The sequence below is a fragment of the Typopeltis vanoorti genome, chromosome 11 (genome assembly GCF_054136105.1).
Source record: "Typopeltis vanoorti isolate ZY-2024b chromosome 11, IOZ_Tvanoo_1.0, whole genome shotgun sequence".
Taxonomy (NCBI): domain Eukaryota; kingdom Metazoa; phylum Arthropoda; class Arachnida; order Uropygi; family Thelyphonidae; genus Typopeltis; species Typopeltis vanoorti.
The window spans coordinates 63,267,451-63,287,764 of NC_143559.1; the positions used below are offsets into that span (position 1 = coordinate 63,267,451).

The 20,314-nt window shown below is 35.1% G+C and overlaps 1 protein-coding gene across 2 annotated transcripts in view; it reads left to right on the forward strand.

Annotated features, from left to right (window-relative positions):
* The window catches only part of LOC150101667 (zinc transporter 6-like), a 166,407-nt gene that overhangs the window by 33,694 nt on the left and 112,399 nt on the right, over positions 1–20,314 (forward strand). For both annotated transcript variants that reach the window (XM_090400575.1, XM_090400576.1), the window contains exons 3-5: positions 1,205–1,291; positions 4,993–5,077; positions 15,959–16,001. In XM_090400575.1, coding sequence (XP_090256701.1) covers positions 1,205–1,291; positions 4,993–5,077; positions 15,959–16,001 — 215 coding nt within the window. The remainder of the gene's footprint in view (positions 1–1,204; positions 1,292–4,992; positions 5,078–15,958; positions 16,002–20,314) is intronic.

Sequence of the window (20,314 nt, forward strand, 5' to 3'; positions counted from 1 at the left end):
TGTCCTAGAGTTCACTTTCTAAATATATGTAGTTTGGTATTTGTATTTTAAAAGTTTTCTTTTGAAATTTGAAATATTTTATGCATATACTCTGTTCTGTTCTGCACCTGTGTCCTGTGGAAATGGCATTTGCATCCATAGCGTTAGAATAAGTTCCTCTGGTCACCGACCTGAGGAACTTGTTCTAACTGTCTTCAGCTGGTTCCCGAGTAACTCAGTTTCTAGCACAGGCAAGTGGATTTTTGATCCTGTAAACTCAAGAAAATCAACCATAGAGCCCATGTTATTGCAGACAATAGTATATTGTGTTAAGGATCACAAGATTGCAGCACTTGTCTTGTCTGCCACACTTTCTTCACTAGATGCTTGTTTAAAATGAGTGATAGTCTTGGCCAGCTATCTCTGATCGTCTAATGGAGAAAACAATTTAACCCTCAGCTTCCAAAACAGCCCCTGTTTTGAAGGCTGAGGGTTATGTGCAGACTTTTATAATCATTCCAACAGAGTAGGTTAATTAATCCTTATTTTCTTAGTCTATATCTATATGTGCATGTTATTCTGACCAGTCTGTCTGTTTTGTGGGATGAAAAACCTGAGTTTCCAGGAGAAAATCCTGCCATGTATGTATGTGAGATGGACTAGCTCTCTTTCAGATGCAAAACTCTGAAAAAGGTTCTTTGAATCCCAGAAGAAATTTGAGCTAAGGTCTTTCCAATCAGTGGGCATTGTTGAAACCGACTGAGTTAGTCTCATATACATGCATTCATATACATGCATTCACTCATATACATGCATTCACAGTTGTTTCAACATTCAAAAAAAATTTGAAGTTGAAACAACTACACTGAAATTGAATATTAAAAATTGTTCGGAGTTGGCTAAGCCACAGCTAGAAGGTACTTAAAATGCTAAAAAGATATGGAAAACATTTTGAATGAACCACGTAAATATACTTTTTTGTGTGTTTTCCAACCATATCTTGTACCCTAATGATAAGAATTCATTACACATTGCTTTCTATAACTTTGCTTAGTGACTTTGGATTTAACATTATTTTGATAATCAGCTTTATATTTATTATTATTCAATGTTTATTCACTGGATTGCTAAGTTCAGTTTTTTTCTGCTATGATTTTTTCTATTTTTGTTTGTTTTTTTTATAACATATTAATTATACCATATTCCTGGATATTATTTCAAATAGGGTGTTATTCAGCCTTTTGGAAAACCCAGTCTTACACCTTTATCGTACTTACTGAGAGAAGTAAAATCTGTTCTTAAACATAAACAGGTAAGTGTTATTGCTTTTTTACTAAGTTGTAATCTTGATGGGAGTCTCGGATTTCCTTTCTCCCACCAATTTTAGCAAGCAGTCTTCCTGAAATGGCTGAGTAGGATAATGGTAATATCTACACCTCACAGCCACTTTTGAAATCACTCCAGTCCATGTATGGTGTGAGAGAGCCTTGGTTGATTATGATGATTGTAATAGCACGTGCTATTGACATTTATTAATTGATTGGGCAATGCAATGAAGCATATCTGTTTCTCACCATCATTAAAAATTATTATGCACTGCCTTGTTCATCATCCCCTCCAGAGCTTTCTTATATTCCTGATCGCTTTTCCACTTTATGACTAATCGAAAGCTTTACTGATGGTGCTGTGTTTACAGATGGTAAACATAGCTGCAGTAGTAGAGGACTATAAATAAATTCAACATAGAAGAAGAGTTAGGCAAGGGGACACTGTCACCAAAACTGTTCAATACTATACTAGAAGAAATCTTTAAAAACTTAAACTGGAACAATAAAGGTATAAAGATAAATGGGAAATACCTCTCACACTAAGATATGCAGATGATATTGTGATAATAGTTGAAACAGGTAAAGAACTCCAAGGTGTGATAGACCAACTTAATACAGAAAGTCTGAAAAAAGGGCTAAAAATAAATACTGGGAAAACTAATGTTCAACAAGTCAGCAATAAAATCACCCATCACCCTGGGAAATAATCAGTTAGATACTGTAGATCAATTTGTCTATCTAGGAGGACAGCTCTTTAATTCAGATAAAGGCATTGACTCAGAAATCAATAAATGAATACAGTTGGCATGGACAGCTTTTGAAAAATTAAGTTCCATTCTTAAGAGTGGCATAAATTGTGCCTAAAAAGGAAAGTAATTGATCAATGATAGTGAAACTACTTATGGTAGTGAAACCTGGAACCTAACAAAGACTGGAAAACCAGTTGAAGGTTGCTCAAAGAAAATTTGAAAGAAACATCCTAGGGATCTCTTTAAAAGATAAAATAATTGGATTAGGGAGCAAACCAAGATAAATGACATTCTAACTCATATTAAGACCAGAAAATGTAAGTGAGCAGGCCATGTAATGATGAGAAGAGAGGATGGACACTGAACCAAGGAATTACAAATGGGATACCAACCTGAAGAAGAAACAGGGGATAATCCTTTATTCAAGTGTAAGCAAACAAAGTTTGCACATGATGTAACTTCATGACTGGGCAACTCATAGTCTAATGATTACATCACTTCTGGGTCTGGCTCCTGATGATGAGACCTCGATTAAGGTCCAAACTGGTCTGGTTTGTGACCCTTCCCATAATGCATAGCATTATACATGTCCATAAGGATGTGTGCTGTGCATTACGGGATACTAAGGCAAATGATGTGAAGTCATTAACCTCTGTATACGAGCTGCCCAGTCATGATGTTACTTCACTTGCAAACCTTGTTTGCATACACTTATATAAAGAAGTAAACCAAGAATATAAATTTTTGGCATGTTTAATTTATAGTATAACTAAGTGGAAAAACTTCCAACAACTATAGCTACTGGTTTCTCTTCCTGATGATTATTGCCTGAATATAGCATCTAATATTTGTTATTATGAAGAATATCAACTTCTTTTGGTAATGCCAGTTATGCTGGCATGTTACTTCTCTAATTGAAATACAATTTTATTAATACAGACCAATTTACAATAAAAACATTTATTAAAACCTACCAGTTTGCTGGTGAAACTGGTAGGTTTTAATAAATGTTTTTATTGTAAACTGGTCTGTATTAATAAAATTGTATTTCTATTATAAAACAACCAAAAATGTATAATTTAAATACTTCTCTTATTATTATTAATCTGATCACCGCTGGCATTTCCACAGACAATCACAAACATACATGCCCACGGCAGGATTCGAACCCGCAGCCTTTTGGCTGGAGAGAGCTGATATGCTATCCACTCAGCCAACCAGGCTGGCTTCTTTTACCAGTTCAACTTATTTTCTGTTGATACTTCCTATAGCGATATAGTGCCTATCTTGAATTTGCTGTTAAGTTTCAGTTTGTTCCAGTTTGCTGGCATTTCACAGTTGTCCTTCTCTGACAAAAATAGCAGTGTGCCTTGTTTAACCAAGCAACACTCTTAGCTGGCATGACATTTCATCTTTTTGTACTGATGTTGTCTTTTGCTTTAAGAATGCAACTTGGTCAGCTAAGTCCCAAATTCCAACCAAACCTCATTTGTTCAATATCCAGATAGATACCCATTTAACAGGGCGTGCCACACATCATTTTTCTGCATTCCTTTAAAGACTTTGTTGAGGCCTTCTTCAGGTTATCTTTGACCAGCAACACCACACAAGTATCATAAGAATCTGATTTATTAATCCTGACTAATTATTAAATGAATATAATTAATCCAAAGTCACAGAACTATTAATATAACTTATTTGCTTTGTAAATTCAGATTTGGATTATTTCAGATTTCTGAATGGTATGATGGTGATGATAATGCTTGTGGATGTAAGCTGCCTGTGCATCAAATTTTTGATATGCAGTAATCAATAGGAAGGTGTTTCAAAAATAGGAATGTGTGTAATTTTTCCCCCCCTCAACTAAACTTGATTAAGGATATCGATATGCATCAGGACAGAATCCAAGTTTTTACTAACATTTGGGCCTACTTTAGGTGTATCATCCACATATTATTATATGGGCACCTCCATGGACTCCAAAGACTCATTGTGGGAACATAGCATACCAGATTGTACATTTGAATAGAAAATGAAGAATTCAGAAAGAAGAGGAAATAAGAAAATCCATGACAGATTGTTCTATCTGATTATAAAAACTTTCTTTGCCACATGATGAGCAACAGAATAAATCACAAAATCAATCATATTTGCTAAGTATAAACATAATTTGAAGTCAGTCATCCCTGAAAATGAAATTGCCGATTTTATTCAGGAGTAGTATAACAAGGTGTTACTATCATATGAATGTGAATCTAGTCTGTCCATAACAGGTTATCTGTAAATTTTCAGTCTTGATGAGAAGACACATGCTCAAGGTCAAGCATGAGATATCCTGTTGGTCTCAGTGGTCACATCTGTCATAGGCTTACATCAGGCTGTAGCACCACTGAATTTCAGCTTCTTAATTATTCATGTGATTCTGTATTCATAATTCTTCACAACCATTTCGTTGCTCATCTTGTTTATGATTTGCTCTGAAAATACCGATATTACATCAATCAAAGCTCAGCCAAAATTATTAAGTGAATTTTTATTTTTTATTTATATATATATATATATATATATATATATATTAATTGTGTATAACCTGTTAAAACCACCATAACACTGTCATCGCATCCCAACCTTTAGGTGTCAGATTTATATTCAAGTATGGCTTTATTATGAAATGTTAATTTAATAAATGCCTTTGTTCTGGAAACAGCATTAATCAAAGTTATTTCAGAACTAGTAGTACAAAAAATTGGCTTGTATTTTTGGGTGTACACGAGGAAAAAAAAGTTTGAACCATTTTGTTAAAGCAGTACTAGATATTAGCTTGCAGGATTCAGTTTTATATTTTCTTATAAAACATTTTTATACAGATTGCATGTGCAAATATATTGTATGTAGCAGTCCATTGTCTCTGTATTTTATTTTATTTTTTATTTTAGGGAAGAAGAATCCTTTGGTTAGGCCTCTTTAATATAATAAGTACTACTGTTCTTTTGATGTGGTGCAAATCTACCAATAGTATGGGTAAGATAAACTTTAAATGCAGTATATCTCTCAACTTGTACTTGTTGAGAGGCTTATACGCTGGTTAAACATGATAACTAATATTTAAGGAATTGACAGCGTATACTAGAAATATAGATTAAATAAACTTTAATATATACTTTCCGATATTTCGGCGAACGTCACATTGCCATCTTCTTGGGAACTTACTAAAAGACACGTGCACACAAGTACTAATAACAGCAAATGAGACTGAAGCTAGGAAGCTAGCGTTTCCTAAAGTCCTGATGGTGCCCCCTGGCGGGCCGTATTGGTAGTTCTTGGCCTTTGGGCTGAAGTTCTTCTGATAAAGTTTCCCAAATTTGGGGCAGTTTCATGCATCCAAATTTGTTGAGGTTTGGCATGTTCCTAAGGGCCGAGGCTGATTCCATGAATAGTCTTTCATACTTGAACTTGCTGCGGTGTATTACTGTGGCTTTCTTCCATCTTATTCTGTGGCGAGTATCCAGAGCGTGGTCTGCAAGCCCAGAGTGGCTGTACTGGTAAAATCGGATGTAATCCTTGTGTTCTGAGATTCTGATATTTGCTGTCCTGCCTGTTTGGCCAAAGTAGGACAGTTTACAGCTGCAAGGGACCTGGTATACACCAGGTAGGTCTAGGGGAAGTGGTTGGTCTTTGGTGGAGCGGATAAGGGATGCCAGTTTTCTATGTGGTCTGTAACAAGTGGTCAAGTCATGTTTTTTTAGGATTTTATTGATTTTTTCTGAGGTGCCTCTGATGTAGGGAATCGTGATAGATTTAGAGTAATCTTTTTTGTGAAGGGGAGGGGGTGGTGGGTTGTTGATAACTGGGTTAAGTATTTTTTGGAGGGGGTAGCCGTTGGCTGAGAAAGTGTCACGGATGTGATTTAGTTCAGTGGTTAGGGCTTGATCATTAGAACAGATTATTTTTGCCCTGTTGAATAATGTTTTAATAACTCCATATTGTTGTGAGGGGGGGGGGTGGGATTGTTGGTGAATGTATCTGCCTGTATGGGTGGGTTTTCTATAAACTGAGAAAACCAAGGTTCCATCAGGTTGGCGGGTGACTAGTGTGTCTAGGAAGGGGAGGTTATTGTTTTCCTCTTTTTCCATGGTGAATTTGATTCTAGGGTGTTGGTTGTTCAAGTGTGTTAGGAAGGAGTGGAGTGAAACTGGCATCCCTTATCCGCTCCACCAAAGACCAACCACTTCCCCTAGACCTACCTGGTGTATACCAGGTCCCTTGCAGCTGTAAACTGTCCTACTTTGGCCAAACAGGCAGGACAGCAAATATCAGAATCTCAGAACACAAGGATTACATCCGATTTCACCAGTACAGCCACTCTGGGCTTGCAGACCACGCTCTGGACACTCACCACAGAATAAGATGGAAGAAAGCCACAGTAATACACTGCAGCAAGTTCAAGTATGAAAGACTATTCATGGAATCAGCCTCGGCCCTTAGGAACATGCCAAACCTCAACAAATTTGGATGCATGAAACTGCCCCAAATTTGGGAAACTTTATCAGAAGAACTTCAGCCCAAAGGCCAAGAACTACCAATACGGCCCGCCAGGGGGCACCATCAGGACTTTAGGAAACGCTAGCTTCCTAGCTTCAGTCTCATTTGCTGTTATTAGTACTTGTGTGCACGTGTCTTTTAGTAAGTTCCCAAGAAGATGGCAATGTGACGTTCGCCGAAATATCGGAAAGTATATATTAAAGTTTATTTAATCTATATTTCTAGTATACGCTGTCAATTCCTTAAATATTAGTTATCACTCTCAACTTGTAGTTATGTCATCATTACTAAAATGTAATAATTTGCTGATTAAGCAGCTTGATGTCTCCAATATTCAGCAAATGATTACATTTTAGTAATGATGACAATTTTATTTTAAAAACAATCTTTTCTCAGCGCTCCATTGAGAAAAGATTGTTTTTTAAATTAAAATTGTCATGTATAAAATAAATATAATAAATTTAGTTTAATCCTTTATCCAAGTGTGAGCAAACAAAGTTTGCGCCTGAAAGTATCTTCAGGACTGGGTTAAGGTGGTACACACCAGGGCAACTCGTTGCAAAGGTGGAGCAAGCTACCAACACTCCTATCTCAGTATCTCCTATAATGCAAAACACATCTCCTTGTGGATATGTCTAATGTTATGCATTAAGGGAAGGGCCACTACCCAGACTAGTTTCGACCTTTATTGAGGTCTCTTCAGTGGGAGCCAGACCCAAGTGGAGATATCAAGCAGAAGCATTAGCAGGTCATCTCTACCTATAGGAATTGCCAATTGGTGTGCCACCCTTTTTTAATAATTTACTCTGGATTTAGAGAAAGATGTTGAAAGTTTATTTTTCACTTGGTTAGAGTATAATAAATTTAGTTTAATCCTTTATCCAAGTGTGAGCAAACAAATGTGTACCATATGATGGATGTGTACCACCTTAACCCAGTCCTGAAGATACTTTCAGGCGCAAACTTTGTTTGCTCACACTTGGATAAAGGATTAAACTAAATTTATTATACTCTAACCAAGTGAAAAATAAACTTTCAATAAAATAAATATATTGCATACATATTCTACAATGTCAGTATACAGTATTAACAAAAAAAAAAAAAAAAAAAAACTAGTGCTTCTCCTGACAAAATTATTGATACCGAACTCTCACTATAATAAATTTGGATAAAAGAATAATTTATTATACAGAAACTTCTTTGAAATGCTAGTTGACTGAATGGTTAGTGTATCTGTTCATTAACAACAGGTGTAGTTTGAATCCCCTCCCCCATAGACATGAATATTTGTGATTGTTTTAGATGAATATGAATTTCATTCTTCATCTCATCTGTCTGGTGATGGGTTGGGTCCCCTTGTACTCTCCATCTCCAAATGGTTCTATTGCTAATCTTCTCGAACATAGTAATGAAGTTGGGGAATTCACCTCTTTCTTTTAAGGATCTGATCCAACTTTTCCTCGGTCTTCCAGGTGGGCACTGTTTTTTTGTTCTTCCATTTAGTATGATGTTTGGAAGTCTGAAGAAGCATTCTCTTGCCATGGCTGAACCATCGGAGCTGTTGTTGAAGAATAATGTCTGTGAGGTTGTCTTGGTAGTTGAGATTCTGCTTTATTTGTTCTGTAGTTTTATGTTCAGTCTAGTATGTTTTGTTTATTTTTCTTAGGTACTTCCCCTTGAATTCACATATTTTGAGTAGTTCCTTCTTAATGAGTCACCATGACTCACTTCATTATGTTGCTGTAAAGATGATCATCTGATTGTGTCACATGATCATTGCTTAGTATTAACTACCACTCTGCTTATTGAAAGTTTATTTTTCACTTGGTCAGACTATAATAAATTTAGTTTAATCCTTTATCCAAGTGTGTGCAAACAAAGTTTGTGCCTGAAAGTATCTTCAGAACTGAGGTAAAGTGGTACAACACTGGGCAACTCCTTGCAAAGGTGGAGCAAGCTACCAACACTCCTATCTCAGTATCTTCCAGAATGCAAAACACATCCTCTTGCAGATATGTATAATGTTATGCATTAAAGGAAGGGCCACTATCCAGACTAGTTTCGACCTTTATTGAGGTTTCTTTCAGTGGGAGCCAGGCCCAAGTAGAGGTACCAGGCAGAAGCATTAGCAAGGTCATCTCCTCCTATAGGAGCTGCCAAAAGGTGTGCCATCTTTTTATTAAATTACTCCGGATTTAGAGAAAGATGTTGAAAGTTTATTTTTCACTTGGTCAGACTATAATAAATTTAGTTTAATCCTTTATCCAAGTGTGTGCAAACAAAGTTTGTGCCTGAAAGTATCTTCAGAACTGAGATAAAGTGGTACAACACTGGGCAACTCCTTGCAAAGGTGGAGCAAGCTACCAACACTCCTATCTCAGTATCTCCCAGAATGCAGCTTCTCCTTGTTTCCTCTGGCTGTTAGTCTGTGCCCAACACTCACATCCATGGGTCATTATACTCTATAATCACATGATACAGCTTCTTAATTTTCCTTGAGACCTTATGGCTTCATAAAATATCATTCACGGTTCTAATAGCTGCTCATGCCTGTTCTGTTCGAAACGCTGTATCCACTTCATACTGGCTGAACTTGTCCATCTTGGAGCCAAGATATTTGAAGGCATCCACAGATTTTATAGTTTCCATCTCTAACTCAATATCTGTTGCACTATCACCTCCAACTACTAGGTACTTGGATTTTAACAAATTAACTTTCAGGCACCCCAATGTTTTTACATGCCCAACAATTTCCTCATCTGGTATTCTACATTCTGGATTGTATAAAAACTTAATAAAAAATGCAAAAAAAATTAATTAATAAGAAAAAAAATAGAACTTATTAATCCACTCATAGTACCAATATACTGTAAGTTTACAAGCTTTGATGGTGCATAAAAAAACAGGAAAAAAATATATATACACACACATTAAAGTTTGTTATAATAGATGATATGGCTATATGCTGTTGGCTATTTTAAAAGTTGCCTGTAGTATTAAAATTCATTCCCCTGAAGGTCAGCACTCTTTTAACTTTAACTTTTTTTAGACATTAGTAGTGAGCCAGTCTTTGTCTTTCTCTCTATCTATCTATCTTGCCATTTGTCCATCATGTAAAACAAGAAATGATACTTCTACTCTTAACCAGTATGTATCTGTATACACTGCATATGTTTGTACCATAGTAAGTTACTATGGGTGGTAACTTACTATGCTACAAATGGGTAACTTACTATGATACGCTGAATTGGTCTGAAGAAAAACAATTGATGAAATTTCATTTCATCAATTGTTTTTCTTCAGACCAATTCAGCGTATATTTTTTTAATTAAATTATTGGCTTTATTATGGAAATATCCTGTGGGATCTTGTTCTAACTTTCCATAAGTGCTTGTATCTTCTAGGGATGATAATTTAATTTAAAAAAAAAAACAACCTAGATCTAGATATCCTCTTGTACCAAATTTGAAGGAGATTTATTTTGAACAAAAAGGACTACGAGGATTGTTTGAAAAGTTTGATAAAAAAAACACATTTTTTTAGGAAAAAATCACCTTTATTTCTCAACATAGTCTCCATTGAGGTCTACACATTTGGTCCAGCAAGTTTCCAATTTTTTCATCCCATCTAAAAAGTAGGATTTGTCAAATTGTGCAAAATAGTCATTGACAGCCTTGATGACATCCTCGTTTGAAGAAAATTTTTTCCCACCAAGCCAAATTTTTAAGTTTGGGAACAAGAAGTCACACTGGACCAAGTCTGGAGAATATGGTGGATGTGGAACCAATTCGAACCTCGATTCATGCAATTTTGCCATTGTGGCGGTTCACCGTCCCGATGTGTGGGATGGTGCATTGTCTTGATGAAAGAGCATTTTTTTGTGTGCCAATGTTGATATTTTTTTTCTTCAGTTCTTCTTTTAAATAGCCCAACAATGATGCATAATAGACTCCTATTATTGTCTTACCCTGTTCCAAATAGTCTAATCATGATAATTCCTTGGGAATCCCAAAAAACAGTGGATGTCACTCCCCAGCTGACAAAACAGTCTTCGCTTTTTTTGGTGCTCTTTCACCAGGGATTGTCCACTGTTTTGACTGCTGCTTGGACTCAAGTGTGTAGTGGTGAATCCAAGTTTCATCTACAGTCACGAATCAATGCAAAAAATCCTGTGAATTGCAGACCATCGTCAAACACTGCTTTGAAATGTCTTTTTGCGTGCATTTTTGATCGACAGTCAACAATTGCGGCACCCTGCTTTTTCATGTGCAATTTTTCATGCAGGATATTATACACTCATTAAGTTGAGATGCTGTTGTGTCCCATTTTATGATTATTATTCTATCTAGTGATTTTCTGTTTTATCTATGTTCAACTATTATCTATGCATGAGATATCACCCCAAAATACAAATATTTAAGCTATTTCTCCCCTTAGTGTCCTTAATATTTATATTATACTGTGCCTTTTGGGACATTTAGTTTGAGATATAAAATACAAAAACAAGGAGCAATTACTAAAATATGTCTGAATGTGAAACAATATTGCAGTCGTGACACTTTATCTCGTTTTTTAACACATTAATTTCCCGCTTGATTAGGTTCGTACGTTTTTCAAGTGGTGCATTGGGCAGCAATTTCAGACAATTGTTTTATCAATGAACAAAGGTTTATTAAACTCATTAGTATGGTACAATTCAATTTCTAATATAATTCAATTCAATACTAAGAAAACATTTACATATTAACATTAACTTATCACAAGTAATTTGGCTATGACCCTATATGGGTATTGTGATCATGCTGCCATAACAAATTCAACTTATACAATCATATGTATAATCCCACATCTAATTAACACATTAGTTAACCCTATATTAGTCTGAATACACTATATGCTTTAGCATCTGGATATATGTGATCAACTCACTCTCTTTAAAACTATGTAGATTAAATTATCCTTTCACTGTGTTAACTCATAACTTTGACATTTAAAACTTTCCTATAAGTTACAATACGCATGCATAAATCTCAGGACACATAATTACTTATATTAATATTAATATTAACAAGCATACTTTCATTATAATCAGTCATGTACTAAAGTCCTAGTATAAATTTCCTTAGTCTCTTCAACAGTTCAGTAATAGAATAATGATTACAATTACAGACGATTTTCAGTTAACACGAGATTTTTTTACAGTACCGTGTTCTCTTGAGTTTTCTATATTGGCCTCTACCTTTTTCTGATTATTCTATCCTGGTATGAACTCTCTTATAATCTGTTACTCCTAAGTTCTTTTGGCATTAAACTGTGCTTACGTGATCTTAACTTTTCGTTCTTGAATTAAGGACACACTTTGAATCATCTTTACAATGGCTGTGAAACTCATCACGTGGACACCGACTTCTTTACAGATTTCCTTTTCACTGGACGATGAAACACTTACACAATACCTTTGGCTAAATGGCATTCCTCGTTTCTTACCATAGGAAATACGGAATCGAAATCCCGCTCACTTTTGTTTCCTTGTTGTGACGATGGAGATTAACTCCAATCCCGCCACTCAGGAAAACCACGTGAAACCTATACGAAGGAGCTCGTGAAGAAACTATCCGGGAAAAAAGCCTCTTGGGGGGGGGGGGGTTTCTAACCCTTTTATACCTTGACTCCTAACAGCATCTTCTTTAATTTCTTTTCTCCGCCCCTTACTTGATTTGACTTCACGACCAATTAGGGTGGCATTTTTCTGCCAAACACCCTTTGGTCGGCGAGCCCGAGATGATGTCTCAAATCCGGAAATTGACCCTGAGCAATAGTCTATTGTTTTTTTTTATTTTTGCTAGCCTCTAAATTAATCCCCCTTCCAAATTTTTAAGAATTTACTTAATGTTTTAATCTCTAGCCTCTCACATACAATTTCTTATGACTTAGCTAATTATTATTTTTTTTTTTTTATCACAACGCTAAAATGTTCCTTCTTTTATTAGTTAGTTCAACAAACACTTTTTTGTTATATATTTTACTTGGATGCAAGAATATTTTTCTTTCTTTTAAATAATTCATCTATTAGCTTTTATACAGGGGTTTATTTTATTTTCTCTTCATGTTACACCATGATAACTGGGAATTCTACATTCTTAAGGTATCAGGGTGTAACAATGCTTACAATCTCAGCAATCTTATTCACTTTCACTCATCGGTCATCCATAACGATACCATGGATTTTGTCAATCATTTCCTTCGTAGTAACCTCAGTTGGGCATCCAGAGCGCACTTCATCTTCGATGGACTTGCAACCATGTTTAAACTCATTTATCCAAAAATAAATAGTCTTTAATGCTGGTACAGAGTCCCCATGAACTGCATCTAACTCGGCTTTGATCTGCATGTCCATCCACTTCTTCAAATAAAAGTGTTTTTATCACTGCACAAAACTCGTTTTTCTCCATTTTTATGAAAAATGCATATTTTAGCCACGTGCGACTACATGTCGCACACGTGGCTAAAATTTTGCCAGGGGGTCATGAGAAAGATGATAGTGCCAATACATGAATGAATGAATTGTGTCACCGTCTATTGGAAATTTACAACTTTTCAAACAACCCTCATATGAGAAGGCTCTCCCCTCTCTTCTATGTTAGCTGACATATTCATGGAGTGGTTTGAAAAAATAGCCCTATGGGATGATATTTTTATCATCTGGCCCAGTTTTACTACTCAGTTAGAAGACTTCATTATCTTCCTGAACAACATTGATCCTCAAATCAAATTCACAGTTCAATTAGAAAGAAATAGATATTACTGTTTTTGGATACATTAGTTGAGATATCAGAGCAAAACATACTCAACTTCTCAGTCTATGGGAAACCAACTAACACTGGGTGTTATCTACATGCAACTTCTCATCACCACTCAGCATAAAAAATAGGCATCATCCGTTCCTTACCTGATAGAGCCTACAGAATTTCAACGAATATACATAAAAGAAACCAAGAGCTGCATTCTATCCTTCCAAAAAATGGCTACAACAGAATATTAGTCAAAAAAATTGTTTTCTCAAATTCTAAAACAAACAAAAAAACAAAATAAACCAAGAATATAAAGGAGCAGTGATTCAGCCATATATACAATCAGTCCTAGATAAAATAACAAGATTGCTTCAACAAAAAAAAAAAAAAAAAAAAAAATTGAAAAGTCGCTTTCTATCCAATCAACAAATCTTCAATCATCTGAAACCTCCTAAACCACCACATTTGCCACTTAAAAAGCCAGGTGTTCACAAGATTAGTTACGGGCTACAGTATGTAGGACAAACTAGCAGATCTGAGGAGACCTATCATTGGAACACATCAATGACATTGGGAATGATTGAAAGCACAGATCAGGGCTGATAGAACATACAACAGATAAAAATCATCTAGTAGAAGGGCACCAAATCAAAATGCTTCACATTGATTGATTGATTACTGTCATTCAAAGAATCAGCTGAAAGGATGACATAGCCTCTACAGTGTAACAAAAAAACAATGGATGATTTTACATCTTATCTTGTCTTCCTTAATCCATTACAACACATCTGCCAGCGAATACACACTTTCCATTGTTTAAAAATTTTCAAATATTCTTCACTCAAAATGTTAAATATTATTACTTTGCTTATAGTTTTTTAATTTATTCATACTATTTCCTGATGAAGTGCCTGCCAGGATGGCCGAGTGGTTAGCGTATATGTTCTCAAGCAAAGAGGATATAAGTTCGAATCCCACCAAGACCGTGGATATTTGTGATCGTCCCAATAACCAATTACCTTATATACTGCTGTGACTTGTGTCCTGGTGCAGTATAATCCTTTGATGTCTTTCCGTTAAAAAAAAAAAAAAAAATCGAATCAAACCTGATGAAGTGAAACAAAGTGTTTTCATTTGGAACTAGTTGAATTAAAACATGGTTTCCTATAGACTTCTTGGTGTGTATGGAGTAATACTGGAAAATAGTGATTCTAATATGTCCTTTCTCCACAGTTGTCTACACAATGAGTATTACAGATTGGAAACAGTAGAACATGCATTCTGCAGCTGTCCTCTTGCCCCCTGTGTATTTGAAACAGATTAGGTAATGTGTTGGGCATATTCCATTACTTACAACAGAACAGGTTCTCAATAATAAGAAGAGAATTTTGATTTTTATAATTAATGACTTACAATATGACACAAATACTTTAAGATTGTATTATGGAAATTTTATTGTTCAGTCTGACGAATTTTGTATTTAGAATGAAACATTTTAGGAGATAGCAAATTTTTGGCTAGGTGGTGTAGACCACTCACATTATGCAATATTTGCTGGAGAGAGGGGTGGGGGGATAGTTCTCTATGTCTGTTTTTATTATGAGAGATTTTATAAATGTTTCATCTTCTTAGTTCACTGTGATCTTGTGGTCAGTTGTAGGAATGACTGAATTCCAGGCAGAGAAGGCCAACTCAAGACAGTTAACTAAGATAAGGCTAACCACCTGGGTACCAGTCATCTTTGGATTTTAGTTTCAATTGATCTTTTGGTTATTCAGCTGAATGAGACTGGTGAAAAAGGATAACCTTTGGCTACATGATAGCAAAAGAAAAGTCCTCAGGTCTTTTATTTTTCATACTATCCATCTGTCTTTTCTTTTTCATAATGCTATCAGGCTCTCTTTCACCCTTTTCTAACTTTTCTAGGCCTATGACCAACACCCACTTTACTTTTTTCACCTCAGTAAAGGTTGAAACCACTCTGGGTAGTGACTCTTCCCATAATGTATTGTTAGCAGTATACACATTTGAAAGGAAGTGCACTGTGCAGTAGTATGATAAGGTAGAAAAATGGTAACACCAGATATTGCAGGTTGTGGAATAAGGCGAATTTGCAGATAACAGTCTTCAGTATTTACTGAATAGTGTAATTCCTCATTATACATGGATATCTGGTTTTTTAATGAAAAGAAGATCTAACTTCTGATATCATACATCTTCAAACATTCATAACTTCATACATATAACTTGAATTTAAATTTCTCTTTTCTGAATATCATTTAACATTTTCCATTGTGTTTCTCAGAAACATTTACAGAATTCCTTTAAAGTCACTCTATGCTGTTTTGCAAGCTTGTATAAAAGACTTATTCATGAATGTGATTTGAATGTATACTGCATATTCCAGTCAAAAGAAATTTAGTCTCTCCTGAAAAATTTATGTTGAATATTCTTGGTGTTACAGCTGACATTTGAATGTTGGAGTTACTTTCGTATATTAAATATTAGAAGTAATTTTTTAGTGCAAATAACACACATGTTTAATTTTAATTCATAATCTTATTTTTAGGTCTCGCTGCTTATACGCATCTCACCTTATTTGATATATTAAGGTAAGACTCTATCCTCATCATATATGTGATAGTAATGATAATTAAATTAGCTTTAATCTGAAATGCTGAAATTCTTTTTTCTGTGGAATTGTAGTCAATGTACTGTTAATAAAGTGGCTGCTGCACCATGAAGAAAATTCATCATTATCAGATTCTTGATATATATATATATATATAAGGGATGTCTAGAAAGTAAGTTCCGATGAGCTGTCAGAGAAACAAAAATATACTTACAAAAAAACTTTATTGGAAATTAAAGTAGATATCTTTCACTATTTTTCTACATAATTTCCGTCATTTTTCAGGCACTTATCATAACGCAGCAAAAGTTGTATACCTTTGTCATAGAAGTTTGCCTCTTGTGACACAAACCACATATTGACTGCTTCTTTGACCTCATCATCGTCTTGAAACTGCCGGCCACCATGGAAAGATTTCAGATGTTTGAACAGGTGAAAGTCACTTGACGCAAGGTCAAGACTATCTGGAGGATGATGGAATTGTTCCCAGCCGAAGGTAGCGAGAAATTGTTGTGTTATGCTGGCTGTGTGTGGGCAGGCGTTATCATGAATCAAAACAACGCCCCTGGTAAGCATGCCATGTCATTTATTCTGGATCGCACTTTGCAATTTCTTAAGGGTTTGGCAGTACATACTTGCATTGATTGTAGAGCCTTCACTCAAGAAGTCTACCAGCAAAATTCCTTGTGTGTCCCAAAACACAGTGCACATGATTTTCTGAGTGGAAACCGTTGTCTTCAGTTTCGTCTTGACTCGTGATGGGATGTGCCTCCACTACATGGACTGTTGTTTGGATTCAGCAGTTGCATGCAACACCCAAGTCTCATCCTCAGTGACATGTCTGCTCAGGAAAGCATCTCCATCCTCATGGTAGCATGTCAAGAATTCCAATGCGCTGCCCAGCCGATTCATTTTGTGTTGTTCTGTAAGCAACTTCGGCACCCAGCGTGCACACAATTCCCGATAATTCAGTTTCTCCGACACAATTTCATGAAGACATGAACGTGAAACTTCTGGAAATTGCAGCGAGAGTGACGTTATAGTGAATTTCCTATTCTGTTGAATCTTCTCTTCAAATGAACGCACCAAATCGTCAGTCACTAAAGATCGTAGCCCGCTCCATTCATCATCATGCACACCTGTCTTTCCTTCATTAAAAAGTCTTGCCCATCTTCGTACCATTGAATCACTCATTGCATGTTCTCCATAAACCTCAATAATTTGCTGATGAATTTCAGCAGCTTTAACATTCCTTGCATTCAAGAAATGGAATAACTGACCTAATTTTACATGTGACGGGCGATTCGATTTTCTTAGACATTATAAACACATACACCAAGAAGCGTACACACTGAGAATGTCTGAAAATGGCATCAACACCTTGCTAACGAATCAACAAACTCAGCACGCATGCGCAGCACTGCAGTGAAAATGTCTTCTAAGGCATATTATTGATTATTGCATCAGTCCGCTTAGTTAATGGTCTTCATCTTGGTTATTTTCGGCTGACACCAGGACACACCAGTTTCCCTAGCCTTTCTTTTTTTCATTTTGTTTAGGTGAGTGATAAAATTATAAAGTAACAGAAAGTAAAAATTATTTAATAGTTGTAGAGTTTATGGCTAAGTTTCATAGCCATTGTCAAATTCTGTTGACAAAAATAATACTTAAATTGCTAGCAGGTGACAGTATATGCTATCAACTGCAGGAGGATAACTAAATTCAAAGAAATAAATTTGAATAATTACAATTTTATGAAACATGGTAATAAGAAGTGTTACTTAGGATGACTTCCCGAAATTGGAAAAGTAGTTTGAGACAATCGTTTCTATTCAGTTTCGGACTATGAATGTGAGCTTCACATTTTTTTTTTTATATAATCTTTCAAGAAAAAAATATAACATTTGTGTAGGACTTTATTTTTATTCCAATAAATTCTATGCCTAGTGGATAAGTCATTGCTGGCTAAACCAGACTTGTCAGACTTTTGAAGTAAAATATAAACTTGATGTTCTTCTAGATGAATCTGATCTGGATAACTTGTCTGCCCACAATAAAAAGGCCACATGAACAAATTGACTTTGTAAGCTCCTGGATAAGAGAGATGAGGTTATTTATCTTACTGAGAGGCTAGGAAAGAATTTAGTTTTCATGAACTGAATGGAAAGAAACTTGTAGATCAGTGTAGTGAAGTCTCGTAGTTTTCTCTGACAATCCTTAAACATATGGAATTGAAATTCTAGAAACTTCTTCTGGAGGATTAAGATGAAGGCCATAATTGATAAAATAATTATTTTATCAATTATTTTTGTGTTATAACCATTAAGAGATGAAAGTTGATGATAAATGGCTGCTCATTATTTAAAAGATAATCAGTAGAACATATCTTAGACTGCCTGTAACTGTAGCTGATAACTATAGACTGCCATGAGGAAGTCCAGAAAAGGGAGACAACTGTTATCTTTTACTTCAAGTGTAAATTTAATTCTTAGGTTTACTGAATTAATTTTCTCAAGAAATTCCTGAAGATCAGATAAGGAAGAGTTCCATACAGTAAAAACATTGACATATCCGTACCAAATAAATGGCTCAGAAAAAAAAAATGTTCAGGTTCAATACATTCCATATAAAATAATGTACTAGAGTAGGAGAAATAGGAGACCTCATTGCAGTTCTTTCTGTTTATAAAGTTTGTTTTGACAACAAAAGTAGCCCGAATTTATGACAAATTCAAATAATTTGATAGTATTCTGTATTAGTTAGTGGTATATTAGTGAAGAGTGAAACTGTGTCAAAACTGATTAAATCTGCAGGCTGTAAAGATAATCCTGATATTTTATTCTTGAAATCTTCTAAATTTTTAATGGAAGAAGAAGAATTTCTTAAATGTAAAGAGAAGATCTGATAGTGAATTGTATAGTTTATAAGTCAAACAATCTAAACGATTCACAATAGATCATAGATCTTAATAGATAATTTTCTTTGTGTAGAGCTTTGTAAGGCATTGTGGCAATGAAATCTTTCAATTTTCTTTAACGCTAACAGTCCTTTAACATATAGAATTGAAATTCTAGGAACTTCATCTTGGGGATGAAGTTGACAATGGCTAGGAAAACTTAACTTGAAAATTCTACAAATATTAAATAACTTAAATTTTACAAATTTTAAAAAAGTCATTATATAACAGTGTCATTATGTTACTTTATAATATTATCATTGTTGTCTGCTTATATCTCAATATTTAAATCTGAAATTAGCTTTCCCAAACATTCCTGAATGCTAACATATCAGGTTCAATCCTATATTGTTAATTCTGATATGATTCTGCCATCTGTTGACTTCCTGAATTTTTCTCTACTCTTTGATCAACTGTTTTATTACTAATGAATGTTCCCTCTAATTTTTGCCAGTCCATGTGCACATGAAAAACATTTTGTGCACAAGTTCTCTCACTCAGTCTATGTGCTAATGTAGTATTTCTCATATTAAACATCTAAACAGTAGCCATTCTAAATGCAACTTGCTAATGTCAGTTCACTCAGATGGAGCAGACTAAAAGTAACTAGATAGTCTGTGAATTTGGAATAGGTTAGAGCAGGGGTCGGCAACCGGCGGGCTGCATGCTGCCCAAATGTGCAGTTTTGGCAGCCCATAAAAGGTTGACCATACTTACATAGCACGTATGTTGAATTATTTAAATAATACATTTTATAATATGAATAATAAATTAAATAAAAACAATTTTATACCTATATTTCTTGATATCGCCGTGCAACTTGGAGCGAGTCAACCATGTGAGTCATCAGGTGTGGGGATAACAAAGGCGACTTCATCCGACGACAACCGAGATTTTGGCGGACTTTTGCAGTCGCGTTCCTTGTTCCGTCTTTTAATATAATTTAATAATTCAATAACATCAACTATTATTTTCAGAGGATGTATATTTATTAAAAATAATTTCAAAAATGTTATGTTCAAAAAATTAACCTGTTATTTCAAAAATGGGTTCAAGAACACGTAAAATTGCAGATGAAGGAAGAAGGTTTAATGATGAGTGGAACAACAAGTACTTCTTTATTGAAAATGGGGGTAAGCTTTTGTGTCTTACTTGTCATAAAAGTGTTGCTGTTATGAAAGAATATAATATCAGACGTCATTATGAGAATGAACATGAAAGCTAATACACAGATTCGAACCGTGAAGTTGAAAAAATAAATTAATAAATTACAAACTTCCTTGATTGCTCAGCAAAACATATTTAAGAAGCAACGTATTCATAATGAATTGATTGTG